The 16,555-nt window shown below is 52.3% G+C and overlaps 1 protein-coding gene across 3 annotated transcripts in view; it reads left to right on the top strand.

The window, feature by feature from the left end:
* The first annotated feature begins 333 nt into the window (after positions 1 to 333).
* TBC1D22B (TBC1 domain family member 22B) overlaps positions 334 to 16,555 on the top strand; it is a 37,699-nt gene continuing 21,477 nt past the window's right edge. Inside the window, exons 1-8 of one of the 3 annotated variants that reach the window (XM_043500348.1) lie at positions 334 to 570; positions 6,604 to 6,660; positions 7,774 to 8,075; positions 10,446 to 10,625; positions 10,982 to 11,052; positions 12,962 to 13,090; positions 13,611 to 13,676; positions 15,690 to 15,804. In XM_043500348.1, coding sequence (XP_043356283.1) covers positions 515 to 570; positions 6,604 to 6,660; positions 7,774 to 8,075; positions 10,446 to 10,625; positions 10,982 to 11,052; positions 12,962 to 13,090; positions 13,611 to 13,676; positions 15,690 to 15,804 — 976 coding nt within the window. In that variant the 5' untranslated portion in view covers positions 334 to 514. The remainder of the gene's footprint in view (positions 571 to 6,603; positions 6,661 to 7,773; positions 8,076 to 10,445; positions 10,626 to 10,981; positions 11,053 to 12,961; positions 13,091 to 13,610; positions 13,677 to 15,689; positions 15,805 to 16,555) is intronic. The other 2 variants (XM_038379635.2, XM_038379636.2) reach the window with 2 other exon arrangements.

Below are 16,555 nucleotides of genomic sequence, written 5' to 3'. Positions count from 1 at the left end.
CAGTGCAGGTTGTGTAACTCCCTCCAAGCGCAAATAGTTTAACCCACTCTACCCCTCCTCCTCAAGGCAGAACATTTACCCTATTCTCCCACGCCTCTCCCAAGCAGAGTAGTTTCTCCCCTTCCCAATCAGTGGAGGTGATTTAACCGAACCCTTCCCCCTCCTCAGTGGAGATGGTTCACTCCACTCCGACCCGCCAGTGGAGATGGTTTATTCCTCCCTGGCAGCAGATGGTCTCTCCCGCCTCTCGCGGCCCCGCCCCTCTTGCCCGGCCCCGGACTCCCTCGCTCCACAACCCGGCCGGATCCCGGCTCAGGATTGGCCGAGCCGGAGGCCGCGGAGCCAGGAAGCCAATGGCCGGGGTTTGCCCTCCCGGATCCAAAATGGCGGCGCCGGAACCTGGCAGCGGGGCCTCCGGAGGGAGGAGGTGAAGCGGCCTCGGCCCGCGGCTCCGGGACCTGCGGCCCCTGCTCGTGCCCCCGGAGGCGGCCGGGGCCCGGCCCCAGCGCCCGCCATGGCCGCCGAGAGCAGCAGGCAGTTCTGGAAGCGGAGCGCTAAGCTGCCGGGGAGGTGAGTGCGGCTGGGGGCACCGGACCGCGGACCGGACCCCCCCCCCCCGCCCGCCCGCCCCGGGCTCGGTCCCGGCCGGTCGGTGACCCCCCCCCCCCCGCCCGCCCCGGGCTCGGTCCCGGCCGGTCGGTGACCCCCCCCCCCCGCCCGCCCCGGGCTCGGTCCCGGCCGGTCGGTGACCCCCCCCCGCCCGCCCGCCCCGGGCTCGGTCCCGGCCGGTCGGTGACCCCCCCCCCCCCCGCCCCGGGCTCGGTCCCGGCCGGTCGGTGACCCCCCCCCCGCCCGCCCGCCCGCCCCGGGCTCGGTCCCGGCCGGTCGGTGACCCCCCCCCTGCCCTGGGGGCAGAGGAATGGGCTACACACACTCCTTCCCCCTGCCCTCTGATGGATTATCGATACCGACTAAGTGGTGACCTCCCAGCCCGGGCAGGGGGCACCCCCTTTTTCCATGCATTCTTGGGGAGAGTGGGGGGCAGGACGGTTATTATTGCTTTGTCGGTGCCAGCCCCCCCCACCCACAGCTTATGCATGTGTGGAGTTGGGCGGTTGCCCAGGGAGGGAGAAAGAAGCCGACCTCTCTTATATTCCTCCTGACTGGATCCCGACTTATCGATGAACTGATGTTCATCTCCAGCCTGGGCCTAAGAGGAGGGGACGTGCCTGAGAACGGGACTCACTTCCCACTTTGATTTGTGGGTACCTGTAATCTGTATCCCTGCCCCCATGCAGCTCCTGCAAGGGAATGGGAGCCAGTGACAAAAGCGGAGTGTGGGAGCCAGTTAACTAAACTCCTGTCCACCTGCTTCTCTCCCCCCCCCCCCCAGCCCCAGACTCATTTAGTGGGGGAAGCCAAGCAGGAGGAGGAACAATTTGGGCTGGATATTGTGGTGTGAGGAATCAGCAAGTCCTTTCTCCTTCATGCCGCATCCAGGAGTGGGACAGGTAGGAGGCAATGTGGAGAGGGGCTTGCTGGACATCCAAAGGGCAACTTCAGAGCTGAGGGGCATGCAATCCCCCACCCCCCGGGCAAATGTTGAAGCAGAAGCCCTTCACTTCTCCCCCCCCCCCCCCCAGGTCATACAGTGCTCTGGAGGTTTCTCCTTGAACAGCAAAACCTCCCCTCTCCCCCAAGCAGACAGCAGAATGGGTGGCCTTGGTTACCCCATGAGACTGTAATTCATTGCACTCCCCTTAAACTCTGCTTCCATTGAGGGTTCGACCTCAGGAAGTGTCAATGACACTCTGTGGGGGCACCTTCTCCACCTCACTTCCTCTGGCTGGGGAGCAGCAAGGTGTTGCTTCCTTTAGAGCAAGAGACGCTTACTTGGAGGGAGAAATGCACAAACCACTGCATTAAAATAGATTTATGAGAATTGGGGGCAGGAAACCTGCCCTGGAGAGAGGCTCCTCCCATGTGGTTTTGAGAGGAGGGTTCCCATAGAAAAACACACAGCAAATCCCCAGGAGAAAGGGAAAAGGCTGGGGAGTTTCACCGACCTCCATGTGAGGAGTATTACAAGGTTAGGTTAAAGTCTGAGCCGTTCATATGGGCTTCATGGTTTCTCATTAATCTCATCTTGACCCTGTAATCCCCTCCTGGTGTGCAAATGCACAGCCTTTGAAATACTTAGCTGGATTTAAATCCTGCTTGGCCAGTTAATTCTCTTTCTTTCTAATGCGCCGTCACTTTCACTTGCTGTCCCTGCTCAAACTCAGGTTGTTGGGACAATCCAGATCAGGGAAGGGGGGGTCTGAAGCTGCAGACATAACTTGCAACTCCTCCTTTCCTTCTGGAAAATAAATTCCACAATGTGTAAGCACGTGTCCTTAAGTGTAATCTTACTATCTGGTACATTCTTTATCAGGAGTCCACATCCTTCCTGTGAAGAGGGGTGTTCTCTAAAATAACAAGTCTCTTCCATCTTTAACCACTTTGAGCTCAACTTTTGAGAGCTTAACCAGGGAAACCGGTTTGGGAAAAGAGCTAGGAGCCGCCAGCCCAGACAAGAAACCCAAACTTCATAGGGCATTGGATAAACTGTTTCTCTCGCCCAACAGGCCAGCATGCTAATATTCTATCAAATCCAGCAGTGTAAGGTGGGAATGTCTCTGTTCTTAAATTCTTGCTCTGAATCACCCCCATTTTGATGCTGTCACTCTTGACAGGTCAGTGGATAGTAGAGAAGGGAAGCAGGAGATGCTAGGCTTATGGCCTCAGGAGGTTAAGGTTATTTAAGAGTTTCTTAACCAAACTTTCTGGGGTCTTTTCCTATGTGTTTGCTGTCTCCTTCCCTCGATGCTGATCACCCTGGAAGGGACTGGAGATGGAAGCACTCATGCTTTCTTCATCCACCAAATCTCTCAAATATAGTGCTTTTCATCTGTAGATCTTAAAGCGCTTTGTGGATGGTATCATTCCCATTTTAGAAACTGGGGTATTGGGAGGGGGAGTGGTATTGAGGCATAAGAAAGGTGATGATGGGCAAGTCACTTCACCCAGCTGGCAACATCTCGGACTGAGTCTGCCAGGCCACACGGCCTCTCAGATTAGACAGGCTGGTTCAGTGGCACATCAATATTAAAAGGTTGCTGCTGTCAAGATAAAATCAAAATCAGATGCAAAGAAAATGTACGGGGTTTTTTCCTGCTAATAAATGATTCCCATAAATTATTACAATGGGAATAATGAATTTAGTTTAATTTCTTGGATTTTGTTCCGTGAAACAAGATTGGTCAGTTTCACTTGTTCTCCTGCACATGGCTTGGTGTTCAGGTTTCCTGTGCTACAGGGAGAGGTTCTCTAGGGCACTGGGAAGCTTGGGCTCCATGCTTAGGGTTTTAATAATAAAGAGAATAAAAATGTTAAATATTTTGAGTCACTGACAGCCTTTTCGGTTTTTTACTTTCTGCTGAGGTATTGGCAACCCAAGCAACCTTATTATCTATTTATACACAGTAGACCCTAGAGGCCTCTGCTGAGGTCGGGTCCCCGTTGTGCTAGGCACTGTACATGAATGTGGTGAGAGAGGCCTCGCCCCAAGTAGCTTCCAATTTAAATAGACAAAGGTGGGAGAGGGAAGAGAAGCACAGAGAGATGAAGTGACCTGAGCTGCTTTGTGACCTTGGATGGTGGCGGAGATGGGAACAAAGCATAGGTCTCCTGACCCAGTGCCCTATTCACTGCACACCTCTGTTGACTCAGCCTTTCACTAGTGGAGCAGAGAACAAGCAAGTGACACTGACTAGATAAAAAAAGTGGAATTGATCACACTAGTTTCACTAGCTAAATTGATGCCATTTCCTTTTTTAATGCAACAAAAGGAAATGAAATCTGAACATTCCATGAAAACGTTTGCGATCCTCCACTGAAGGTGACTTCATAATGGCCAGATCCTCCTCCCTTTTGAAGCCAATGGGAACAGGATCAGACACTAAGGACTGAGTATTACTTTTCAGTAGTCCCATGTTGGTTGCTAGGCTATTCCCAGTCTTGTTCTGGATATTTTTATATCTCTGGCTAGCTCAGGCAGATTATTGGTGTGACTGGCTCTTGAAGCTGATTTTTACATAGATTTTCCTATCCACCTCTACAAAAACTCTAACCACTATAAAATTAGAGCTAACTGGAGTCATTTTCAGCAGTTCTATAAGTAGTCCTGTTAAAGGAAGTCTGCAGTGTCCTCAGCTGGTCCTTATCAGAGTTATGACCTGGTTTATTGGCTGGGGATGACCATCTAAGGAAACAAGGTTTTTTTTCTTTAAAGTGGAAGGAAGCTCATGGAATTGCCAACATACCCTAGAAGTCAACCCCATTGTAGCTTTCTCCTTGGGAGTGTTTGTGTTTCTTCCTCACTCTGCTGTTTACATCATCCCATAATAAAAGGGCAAAAGGTTCAGCCAGTGAAATGAACGGCATAACAAACCAAAGGAAATGCTGCTTTTGTGTCATCCTGTGGAACTTGCTGCTGCAGGAAGCCAATGTCAGATACTGCCGCTAGCTTTCCAAAGGGGGCTGGGAAAACTTGCCCAATGACATTTTTAGCTGTTCATATGAAAATAACCCAGGCTTGTGGGTTATGTTTTCAGAAGTGATTAGTGATCTGGGTTGTCTCTGGTTTTGGGTGTCTGCCTTATGACACCTTAAAGGGACCTGCTTAGAAAATCAGACTCTCCCCTCCCCTTAAGATGTCTTCCATTGGGTGCACGCACTCAAAAGTTTAGATTTGTACTTCTGAGTATTAGCTGCTTGCAACCACAGCCAGCCTGAGGCGGGATCCTAGATTTGAGAGACCAGTGGTGTGTTCCCAAAGGGGACTCCAATATTCCTTTGTCAGTCTTTTCCCAGTGCCCTTCCTGTGTGTAAATGAGGACCCTCTCCCAGAAGGAGCATGTGGATTCTCGGTGTTACACATGACACTGATCCGCGTACAGAGGGGCGACTTGGTGAGCTTTGTAAAACTCGCGTTGAGCTTTAAAACAACTTGTCTGGCTTCTCCTGGCCTCTGAAAGAAACTGATCTGAGTCATTTGCCAGCAACATCAATCTCATTTTGCCCTGGATAATCTGCTCATCATCTCCACCAACACAGCCACCTCTGTTTAATGGCCCTCCTGACACCTAGATCTTAATTAGCCAGCAAACTCCTTCCCAGCCTAATCGCTATTGGGGAAATATAGCTAGTCTTTATAGAGCTTCAGGCTGAAAGATGGGAGTTGCTGATGCAGCAAAGAAAGCCCATGCTAGGTTTCGTCACCATTGCTTTTCCTGGGTTTAGGGCCCATTGTCGCCATGTGCCTTTACTGCAGCTCTTATGTTTTTCTCCTTCCTGCCATGTTGTACCCATGCTGCCGCCTTCCCCCTCCCCTTAGCCAGATAGTTCCCAGCACTGAGTGCGTTCTCGAGCTGCAGCCAGACTGCGTTCTCCCTCCTGTACCGCAGGGCCCAGCTCTCTGTGCCACTGGTTCTGCCTGGAGTCATTGGCTCTCTCCGGAGCTGGTGAAAGCGATTGCAATTCCATTGACTCAGGTGGAGCTCGGTCTGCTTACACCAGCTGAGAATGGGCCCTGCTGTTAAGTAAGGTATGTGACGTATGTGCAGAGGATGGGGTTTGGCTATTGAGAGAACCATCCTCTGGGAATGCTTGTGCTTCTCAGAGCATTGGCGTGGAGGCAGACAGAGCAATAAGCCTGGATGTTGGAAGGGGAGTGGGCTGGGGGCATGTATAACTAGCCTGAGTCTTGGCTAAACATTGGACTGAATCCCCTACTGCTCTGTGGAAATTGCCTTGGGGATCTTTAAATTGCCTGTGAAACTAGCGATATCCTCATTTTAACATCTGTGAAGGCTAGGCCTCATTGCATAGCGGTTCAGAGCTTCATAGCATCCTTGCCCCCTTTGAATGAGGGGAGTGTTAGTCTGTTCCACAAGTACAGAGCCCAAGGCATGGCAGTGAAGTTACTTGCCCAAGCATCCCTGACCAAGCTGGGACTTGAGCTCCAATCACACTTCTTGGTGCAGTGTTTTCCTCTTAAGTTTCTGCACTGCTCAACAGCAACTGTGAACCTAGCACCTTGCGGGGAGCTCAAATCCCCATCTTTCTCTCCAAGACACGAGCGTGCTAGTGGCTGTAATACTTTGCCCTTCGCTAAGCACTTTCATCCAAGGTTTTCAAGGCATAAGAAACTATGCCTCTGATGCCCCATTGATGTAAGTGACTGGCCTGAATTTACAGGTGAGGGAAACTGATGCTCATACTCGCAATGAATCAGTGACACAGCTGGGCATAGAACCCAAATGTCCAATACCCCGTTCCCTCCTTCCCAGCTGAGCCAGAGTGCGGCTGATAGTTTACAGTGTCTTTTCTGCTCTCAGAAAGAATAAACCTTCAGCTGACTGTTGCTCTTTGATCAAAGGCTTTGAACTCTGAATCCTATTGAAGTTGCTCGCGGCTCCCAAGAACAGCTGAGGAATGTGACCCTGTCTAAGGCTGAGGCAATTATTCGCAAATCTTCTGTGGCTTTTGTTTCCCCTGCAGTATTCAACCTGTCTATGGAGCCCAGCATCCTCCTCTGGATCCTCGGCTCACCAAAAAGTAAGTGTCACATCTCCCTGCCCCCCCTCGCCCAGCTCTGTTTCCATTGGAGGGCTTGCTTTGCTGGGATGTTCTCTGTCCCTTCTTGGGCAGGGGCTCTCCAGAGTTCCTGTACTCCCTTGTAGCCATGCACCGGTAGGTCATCTGTTTGACTCTGACCCACGATCCCAGTTGATGGCTGTTTGGCTTGTATGAAATGAGCCCATGGCCTCACCTTAGTAGCAAGGAATCTGCATCATATAACTACTGTCACAGCCACCCCCTTGGGTACAGTCAGCAGAAGAGACCAAGGATTCCTTGGGCGATGGTGACTGACCTCCCCCTTTGCTCTTAGAGGGGATCCCTCCTGGGCAGCAGGGAGGACCTGGGAACCACATCTCTGCTGCTTCCCCTGCTGTCTCTGCCCTGTGAGCGGGCAGCACTTCGGCCCCTAGGACTGTCAAGTCTGCATGTTTCCCTAGCACTGAAAGGGAGACTTTATATCCTGGCTTTGGCTCCTTATCACGGTGGACTTTTACTCTTGGAGCTTGAAGGTAGTGGGAGCGCTCTCCCTGTGTCTGAAATCATCAGCAGGCCAGTCTGGCCCGCAGCTGTATCCTGCGTGTGTGAGCACAGAGCTGCTCCCGTTCCTCTCCCTGGGTTGAATGTATCCATTATTTTTCCTGTTCTTTGTATGCGGCTGGGGCGGTTGCAAGCCTAGGAGTGGCTTCATGCAGCCTGGAGCTCAATCAGTTCCTCTCCTTTGCCTGGCTGGGTAGAGTAGATAGACTTGAGCACCTTCCTGATAGGAACGGTTAGCTGGTGCATTGGTCTTCCCTGTGTTGAGACTGTAGCTTTGTTCTGCCTTCCAGTGTTTTACTCGCCATGGGGGTTGCATGGAGGGATTTCATGTGTTCCTTAGCTCATGCCTAGGAAGGATGGAGGAGATCGTACCATGGGATGAAGAGGCATTGGGGGGTATACCAGAGGGCAAAGGGAAGGAAGTATTTGGAAGGGGAAGGGATTGTACCATGGGAGGAAGAGAAGAGGGTACATGGAATGAGCTTGTGGGAGGAGTAAGGAGCTTGGGGTTGGCTCTTTCTGTGGCACTTACCCTCTTTCTCTGGCTCCCAGCTTCATTAAGGAACATTCCAAAGGCAATGCACTGCCCCTGAAGAATAAGAAGGCCTCTAGCTTTCACGAGTTTGCACGCAACACCAGTGATGCCTGGGACATTGGCGATGATGAAGACGAAGACTTCTCCTCTTTCCAAACCCTGAACTCTAAAGTGGCCAAGGCCACGGCAGCCCAGGTGCTGGAGAACCACAGCAAGCTGCGTGTGAAACCTGAGCGGGCCCAGTCGGCTCTCAGCGAGATGCCAGCCAACTGCAAGGTCATCAAGTCCAGCAGTGAGGCCCAGCTGTCCAGATCATCTGGTAAGAGAGCCTCTTTCCAGAGGCAGTCACCAATCTGTTGCTCGTTTGCTATCCTAGCTCTCTGCCTTTGAAGCTAGTGCCCACGTGCTGTATTAGTTGACTGCGGAATTCAGCCTCCAGCTACTAATTTCAAAGCTTTGGTTTGCCCAGGTGATCCTCCATTCTATTCCAGTGCTTCAAATCCAGGCGATCTGATTCAGCCTTGTCAGAGATGCTCTGCCTATGGCTCCTTGGGACCCCATGTGCTGCTCTTGGGCTCTCTGGGCCAAATTCAGACCTTTCCTAAGCGAATACAGGTCTGGTGGAGCTGCACCCACTTGGAACAGGTCAGAATGGGATCCTTTGAGTCTGATAAGATGCTTTGCCCAGCTGGAGTGCTGTACTTGGTGCACTAGATTAACTCCTCTGGCTTGGGTGTCTTGCCAGGTCAGTGCTGCATCCTGTTCTGATCCCAGGCATGTGATTGCTTTATCTGTCAGTATCTGATCAGAGGCTGCAGAGTGAGGGGACACTAGATGGGTAGAGCTCTGAGTTACTACAGAGAATTTTTTCGCAGGTGTCTTCCTTGTGGGTCTTGCCCACATGCTCAGGGTCTAACTGATCGCCAGATTTGGGGTCAGGAAGGAATTTTCCCACAGGCCAGATTGGCAGAAACCCTGTGGGGGTTTTGCCTTCCTCTGCAACATGAAGCATGGGTCACTTGCAGGTTTAAACTAGTGTAAATGGTGGATTCATTGTAACTTGAAGTCTTTAAACCATGATTTGAGGACTTCTGTAACTCAGACAGAGGTTGGGGGTCTATTCCAGGAGTGGGTGGGTGAGGTTCAGTGGCCTGCGATGTGCGGGAGGTCGGACTAGAGGATCATGATGGTCCTTTCTGGCCTTAAAGTCTGAGGTCATATAAACGTGTCCTTCTGTGCTGCCAGTGGACCTAGAAACGCCGGACTAGATACTCGCCATGTGAAAAGGAGCTGGCAGATGAGTCCAGCCACTAGGTGGCATCAGAGGCATGTAATGTCTCCATTTCTGTTCAAGCTCTGACTGCTTGGGAGGCTAAAGGAGGCAAGGTGGGGTAGACTTCAAGGTCGGTTTCTCTGGGACTCCGAAGCCCCCTCACGCTCTGGGATGTGGTGGAGTGCTGGTTGAGCAGCAGGCAGGCATGTTGAATGCAAAACGGGGGAAGGAAGGAAAGGACGAGCAACAGGAGTGAGAGGAAAGGGTCTATCAGGAGGAAGTGATTGAAGAACAGCTGCAGGGAGCTGGCCTTGTTCCTTCCTGGCTGATGGGATTGCAGCCAGGCCCTCCTGGCATCCCCTCCCAGGCTGGATCAGTGGTTCATGGTATGAAAGTGTGTGAGAGCCGCTACCGGAAAGCAGGGGTGCCTGGCTCTCCAACAGTGGGAGTGTGGATGTGGTACAGGGTGGGGGCAAGCCAGTGAGATGGTCATTGGGAATGATGGGAGACTTAGCAGTTCTGGGTTGGAGGGGGCAGGTGGGCGCGGGCAGGCAAACAACGTAATTAGTTGGAGAGAGCTGGACAAATGTGTGAGTGGGATTGTAGGGCTGGGTTGCTAGTGATGGCAGAGTGCATGGCTTGGCAGCCCTGGGGTCTCCTTTTGGATTGTCTTATGTTCCCAAAATCTCATGCTTCAGGGCGTCCGTCACCTGCAGGGGTCAGGAAGGGAAGTTTTTCCCCCAACGTATTCTGATTATTTTTTTCTTTTGGTCTCCTTCCTGTGAAATACCAGATTTGGCCGCAACTGAAGATGGGGAGGGCCGGTTCTCTGGGGTAGCACCAAGCATTGTCTGTCTTAAGTGCTTGGCTGCCTGGTTCTTAATCAAATGTTCAGGGTCTAACTGATTGCTGCATGGGGTTTGAGAAGGGACTTTCCAGCAGGTCAGATCAGCAGTGACTGTGGGGGTGTTTTCACCTTCCTCTGCAGCATGTGAGGGCAAGTCACTTGCCGGGATTATCTGAGTATCTCTTACCTATTCAATTCCCTGCCATTGTGGGGGCTTCGGGCACTGGTACACCTCGGTCCCTCCTATTCTCTGCCTGTGGAATATAACAATCCAGTCTCCTGTGGGCTGAGACACTTTGGTCTAGTTTCAGTAGTTGAGTTTAGTGGGAGCTGGGGGTGGAGGGTTGTCTGTGCCATACAGGTGGTCAGACTAGGTGATCTGGTGGGAATGAATTCTGGGGGAGGGATTTATCCCCATTATGCAGGTGGGGAAACTGAGGCATGGATTCGTAGGAGAATGAGTAGAACCTAGATCTCCTGACCCCACTTCTGTGCTTTAACTGCTACTGCATGCAGCCACTCCCCCCACCCCCTGCTCCTGCTCACAGCATGTCTGAACCCTGTTCCAGAGGATGCCTGCATGCGGAACGCCCTGCACAAACAGCAGTCCCTCCCACTCAGACCCATCATTCCACTCGTCGCCCGCATCTCTGACCAGAACGCGTCGGGGGCTCCCCCAATGACAGTGCGGGAGAAAACGCGCCTGGAGAAGTTCCGGCAGCTCCTCTCCAGCCATAACACGGACCTGGGTGAGTGCGGGGCTAGGTGGAAAGGTGGGTGGGTCACGAGGGCACTTCTGTGCCTGTCAGATGTGGGACAGTGCCACTGGGGTGATGGATGGTATTGCTGAGGGCCTCTGGGTCTATTGGAGGCTGGTTCGGCGGGGCTGGGCTGGTCTCCTGTTGATGTTATCAGCGAGCATGCTGCTTCTGCACTTGTGTCCCAGGCATCAGAGACATGGAGCCTTCCTGGGGGCTCAGCGTATCCGGAGCCTGCAGGAGCAGACTGGGGTTTCCTCTCCTTTTAGGTGTAGTTCTGCCTAGCCGGGGACCTCATTCGGGACGCACCTAGGATCTAATCCATTGACACCACTGTCCATTTGCAGATGAGCTGAGGAAATGCAGCTGGCCTGGCGTGCCCAGAGAGGTCCGGCCTGTGACATGGCGACTCCTGTCGGTGAGTGCCGACCGCTGTGGCCCAGGGTTCCTGGGGAAAGGCTGAGCAGCCTCGCATGGAGCTGGGTGCAGCAACACCTGGCACGACACATTCAAATCTGCCCTAGTGCCACAATCAATGGGAGCATGAGGGTGATGGCAGCCCAGAGGCCCACAGGGGGACGTGTACACACAGAAGGGTGTGCAAATGAACATGCCTTGGGCTTGCTAAACGTGAATGCTCCTGTGTGCATTGAACTAGGTCCGATCAGCTCAGTGCATGGCCCCAGGGGCAGATCCATGTATGACCATCTAGACACGGGACTGCCCAGGTCCATGGTGGGACATGACCTTGAGTATGGAGCCGTTCCTTATGTATAAATTGCTCTTTCCTATGCAGGCCACACTAGATTCTTTGCTGGGTAGAATATAAACTCTTCTTTGCAGGACACCTTAAAGGTGTATGGCAGAACGGAATGGAGAGCCCTGCCCTGAGGAGCCTGCGGTCTCGCCTGGGCAAATAGGATTCCAGGTGCAGAGCTCCTTTGTGCGGGAGGCTTATTGGAATAAATAGGCTTTAGGGAGGGGGGGGGGTCACTTACCGGCTGGAGAATGGGAGGCTGATCTGACTGTTAGGAGGAGAAAGCACAAGAACATGAGGAGGAGACAGAGGTACCTAAGGAGCGAGGGGTCTAGGGTCAGATGACCAGGGGAGAGCCTCAAGGCCTGAACTCCCAGATGGGTGGCGGGCAGGGACCTCAGCGAGGTGACATGGTCGTACTTAACTCCAGCTCCAGAAACTAGCAGCAGGGTCTGAGAGCGTCACTAGCATGCTATTGAGGTGTACACTGGTGCATGTGAATGCAGACGGTGCGCAGAGCGGTGATCCCACCAATCACATCGAGTGGCCTTGGGCCAAGCCTGTAAGAGGAATCTGCAAAGATTTTTCTTTTTTTGCCTGTCTCATTCGCGGCTCCTTTGTGATCTAAAATGGCCTAATTTTTCCAGCAGAGAGAGCCTCCCTGCTCAGCGGCTTCCCTTCTTTTAATGAACTTTCTAGCACAGAATAGTGTTTTGTCACACTCAGCACCACAGTACATGACTACCTTCCAGCACTGCCTTGAGCTGCATGGCTAACGTCTGTCGTGCTTAAAAATCCCTCCCTGCAGTCCCACAGGTTTCAGTCAGGTGGGATGTCTCAATGCTGCCAATTCTCCAATCCGCTACGGAGTCCTGCAGCAAACCCGGGGAAGTGGAGATCTGATATTCCTGACCTTCAAACCCCACACTTTCTGAGGTCGCTGATGGGCACCCTGAAATGGGCACGCCCGTGCAGCGGGGAGCAGCGCAGTCACGAGCAAAAGCCATGTTAAAATACAATGAAGGCTAGTTTGGCCTCAGTGTTAAAGCAGACGAGTTCTCCCTCAGCGGAGCTCTCATCCTGTATATGCTACAGGTTCATTTTCTCCGCCTCAGCCCCTTTCCTCACCAGACCTCGCAGGCTTTAGCTAACACACTGGTGCTATCCAGCGCCTTCGTGCACCGCATGATCTGAACGCCCATGTCAGTGTGGTCTCGCCTCCCGCTTGGAGTGGAGCCCTACCTGCTGCTTCACACGCCTGTTCGGTATCTTCCTGTAGCTTTAGAGAGCCACCCCCAGTGCTGTCTTCAGCTATTTGCGTGGAAACAAGCAATCAGATCTCATGCAGTGGGGTGTTGGCAGGTTGCCCTGGGGTCAGGCAGGAAGGATATCAGTCATGTGCTGGGAGCATTGAAGCCCTGGAGATCTCCCCTCCTCCAACCTTTGTATGCAGGCTGGAAGCGCTTCCTGGACAAACTGCTGCTTGGCAGGATTGCAGGGGACTGATCGTGGCTGGGGCAGGAGGGAGAGGGGAAGGGGACCTACCGTGACAGGCTGCTTTCTGCCACAGGGCTATCTCCCTGCGAACAAGGAGCGGAGGAAACTGACCTTGCAGCGCAAGCGGGAGGAGTATTTCGGCTTCATCGAGCAGTATTACGATTCCAGGAATGAAGAGCATCATCAGGACACCTACCGGCAGGTACAGGCCTTGCTCCTCCTCCTCCTCCTTTGGGTCCCTGCACCCAAGGGTGAGGCCCTCTTGCCAGCCAGCCTCCCACTCGCTGTCCCCTTTCGCCCGCCCCCCATATGACGCTTCCCTTCTTCCCCGTTCTGCCTCTTGAGCTTGCCGCTTCTCTCTGGCCTGCCTAGGATCACAGCAGCTAAAGCTGGGGCAACCCGTACAAGGTGGAGTCCATCTCCCCCAGCGAGGGCAAGGTGTTGTACCCCTATCCTGCCTTGTTAGTGGCTGTATCAGATGCATCAGTGGTTCTCATCGGCTGGATTTGCCACCCTAGCCCTTCCAGCAGCTCCCCCTTTTTCCCCAGAATTGAGTGGTGGGGGCTGGAGTTTAGACACTTCCCTCTTCCTCTCAGCAAGGTCTGTCCCTGGGGGTGGTTGAGGGATTCAGCCTCTTCTCTCCATCAGCACTTCGAATCGCAGCTCCCTCTCCTCCCCACGAGGTCAGCGTGTCTAACCCGCTCTGCCTCTCTCCTTTTCAGATCCACATCGACATTCCCAGGACAAACCCTCTCATCCCGCTCTTCCAGCAGCCGCTAGTCCAGGAGGTGAGGCGGGACGAGTCTCTCTAGCTTCCCCACAGTGGGGCAGGCCAAGTCCTGCTGGTGACCATGGGCTTCTAGCGGGAGACTCTTCCGTTCCACCCAGGGCATCAGGCCCATCTGGCTTTGGGGCGTGCTCCTAGGGGCACCTATTCTGTGCTGAGGGCCATTCCAATGGAGCCCGGTGGAGTTAATCTCGTCATCTTGGTTTGGGGACTTGCCTCTACCCAGGGCAGGCCTCCCTCCTTTCTAATATGCGGTTTAGGATCAGCCTTACCTACATCTGTTTGGGGAGGGATGTTGGATGTAAATGTAGCCACCCCACCATTCAGACACCAGTACCCCATGGGAAGGGGGATCTTAGTAGTACTGGGGGGGTCCCAACCGAGATTGGGGCTCCCTTGTGCTTAGTGCTGTACATGCACACTGTAAATGACAGTGCCTGCCCGAGAGAGCCTACCATGAAAATAGAGAAGACAAAAGGGGAAACTGAGGCAGAGAGGGGAAGTGATTTGCTGGCTGTCTTGTATGTTCCAATCCAGTGCTCTATCCATCTGACCACAAACAGCTGTGCCATACTAACAGCTAGGTGTTCTAGCTGTTGGATGGCACATCCAGTCCCTTTTACCGTGTGGCAAGAGTGTGTTTGGTGTGGGCTCTTCTTTTGAAGGAACAAAATCACAATTGGGCTCTGTCATGCTTTGAAAGAAACCTAGACTAACCTGAGCCAAGCCCCTTGGATTCTAGAATAAGTATGTGCTGGTGGAGGGTTATAGCAGTAATAATATATTGGTACAGTTCTGTGGGTAAATGTCCCGGAGTAGACCAGTCCTAATGTGTCCTACAACTTATTGGGGAAGTTCCTTTTGGAGCCCTATTTTAAAGGCTAAAGATTTGCTCTAGGGACTCTGGCCAGGAGCTCCAATTATGAAGGGCACAGATAGATATAGTTGGCTAAAGGTAACTCAGAGTTGATCAAAAATCTGAAGTTCTCTTTGAAACCAGCCCCAGGCCATCGTGCCAGAGTAGGCTACATTAAAGCCTGGCCATCAAAGTTAGATGTGCAAGCTTTTCCCCAGTGGGAGCAGGTATGAGAATCCCAGCCTCTGTTGTATGAGACACCCAAGGTTTAGCGGGGTTGCTAGGATGTACAAGCAGTTTGATAAGATTGACCTGAACTGATCTGCACTTAGGGCAGAGTTCTTGGTCTGCCAGTTTCCTGAGAGGACTCACTAGTGTATGTTGTAGGAGGAACTCGAGGATTTAGGCAGAGCTTTGCCAGGGCACCAGGAACCTGACATCTCTCTCCCCACTAGAGTCTCGGATCACAGGCTATTGACATGCTAGAAGAGGGCATGTGATTCTGAGGCACAGGGATGCTTCGGAAGAAGCCTATATGGAGTCAGTCACAGCATGCTCTAACCCTCCGGGAAATCAGAAAAGCCCTTGGGTGCTCGACTTGTAGAACTATTTTAGGGGCCATAACAAGGATGTGCTACTGCAGTAAAGAGACACCCTAGCCTGGCTTCTAACTTGGATGTTCCACAGCTGGGAACTGGCTTAGTCGGGAGCTGTCTAACAGTGGTCAGGCTTGTGGGCAGGCAAAGGTCTTGGGTGACCCACTCTGGCAATTTTTAGCACAGTCGGACAGCTCTGGTAATATCGTGAAAACTCTACCTGGCCTTTGGAAAGGCCTGACACCACATCTAGGGCTGCATCTGGATCTTAGAAACTCAGGCTCCATGTTCACTCACCAAGGAAACCTAACGCTGACATTTGGGGAGGTGTGGGCTGGGCTGAGAGCGGGAGCTGTGCTTCATGTACATCCAAGGGAGTCCTGGTTCTTTAGCTTGCTTACTTTTTATCCTATCAATGTTGCTGCTAGGAATGGCTCTGCCAAACCATGATCTCCCCCACTGCCCCCTCGCCCCGCCCCGTCTGTCTATTATGCATGCTTCTCTGCCTCTCCTCTGGGCCTGGCTAACACAGGTGTCTGGCTTTCCTCCTTGCTTTTCACAGATCTTTGAAAGAATCCTGTTTATCTGGGCCATCCGACACCCAGCCAGTGGCTACGTCCAGGGGATTAATGACCTGGTCACTCCATTCTTTGTCGTGTTCCTCTCCGAACATGTTGGTAAGTGACATCTGACGCTCAGAACGTGCAATTGCCTCTTGAGGTGGTGCTGCGGCAGTGGTTCTGAATCGTTAGGATCAGACAAGCTAATCCTGCTGGAGAAGATCTCTTTGCTATTCAGCTGCTGCACAAAGCTAGAGCGGCCCCTTAACCTTCCTGCCACTTTTCTCCTCCTTTTGGTTTGGCTTTAGCCACCTAGCGTACAGGGCTCGGCAGAGGCGAAAGTGCCAAGGGTGTATTTACATTTGAATGCGCTTAATCCGGCTGTAGTTTTTCACATAGTGGAGCCCTTTATTCGTTTTGAGGCTTTGCTTAAACCCATAACTGAATTTTTCTTGCTCTTCTGGCTGGAATTCCCAAGCTGGCACTCACTCAGCGCCCGAGCACGTGAGCTATAAAGGGACCCTGTTTAAATTTAAAAATTAAAATTAAAATAAGATTGGTGCTCTGTGTTACTAATGCAGCCACAGCTGATTCAACCGGAGAGCTTTTTAAATCATGAATTGACTTCTCCCACTTCTGCTGTTCTTGTTTTGTGGTTTTTTGTGGGTTTTTTTTTAAGTTTTCACCTTGTTAGCTGGTCAGTTTCACTACTGTGTCTGGTCTGCACTTGAAGTGCCAGTTCTCTAGTCTCTGCTGTCTTGTTTGGGTTCACTGCATTGCAGGAGAACGTTTAAAGTCAAACCGCTCCTTGCCCCACAAAAGCTTTTGTGGCTGCTTTTTAAACATAGGGGTTTAGAAAACCTTATTA

Source organism: Dermochelys coriacea, chromosome 21, assembly GCF_009764565.3.
Source record: "Dermochelys coriacea isolate rDerCor1 chromosome 21, rDerCor1.pri.v4, whole genome shotgun sequence".
Classification (NCBI taxonomy): Eukaryota; Metazoa; Chordata; order Testudines; family Dermochelyidae; genus Dermochelys; species Dermochelys coriacea.
Note: the sequence above shows the minus strand (reverse complement) of the source record. Positions and strands in the feature narration are given on the sequence as shown.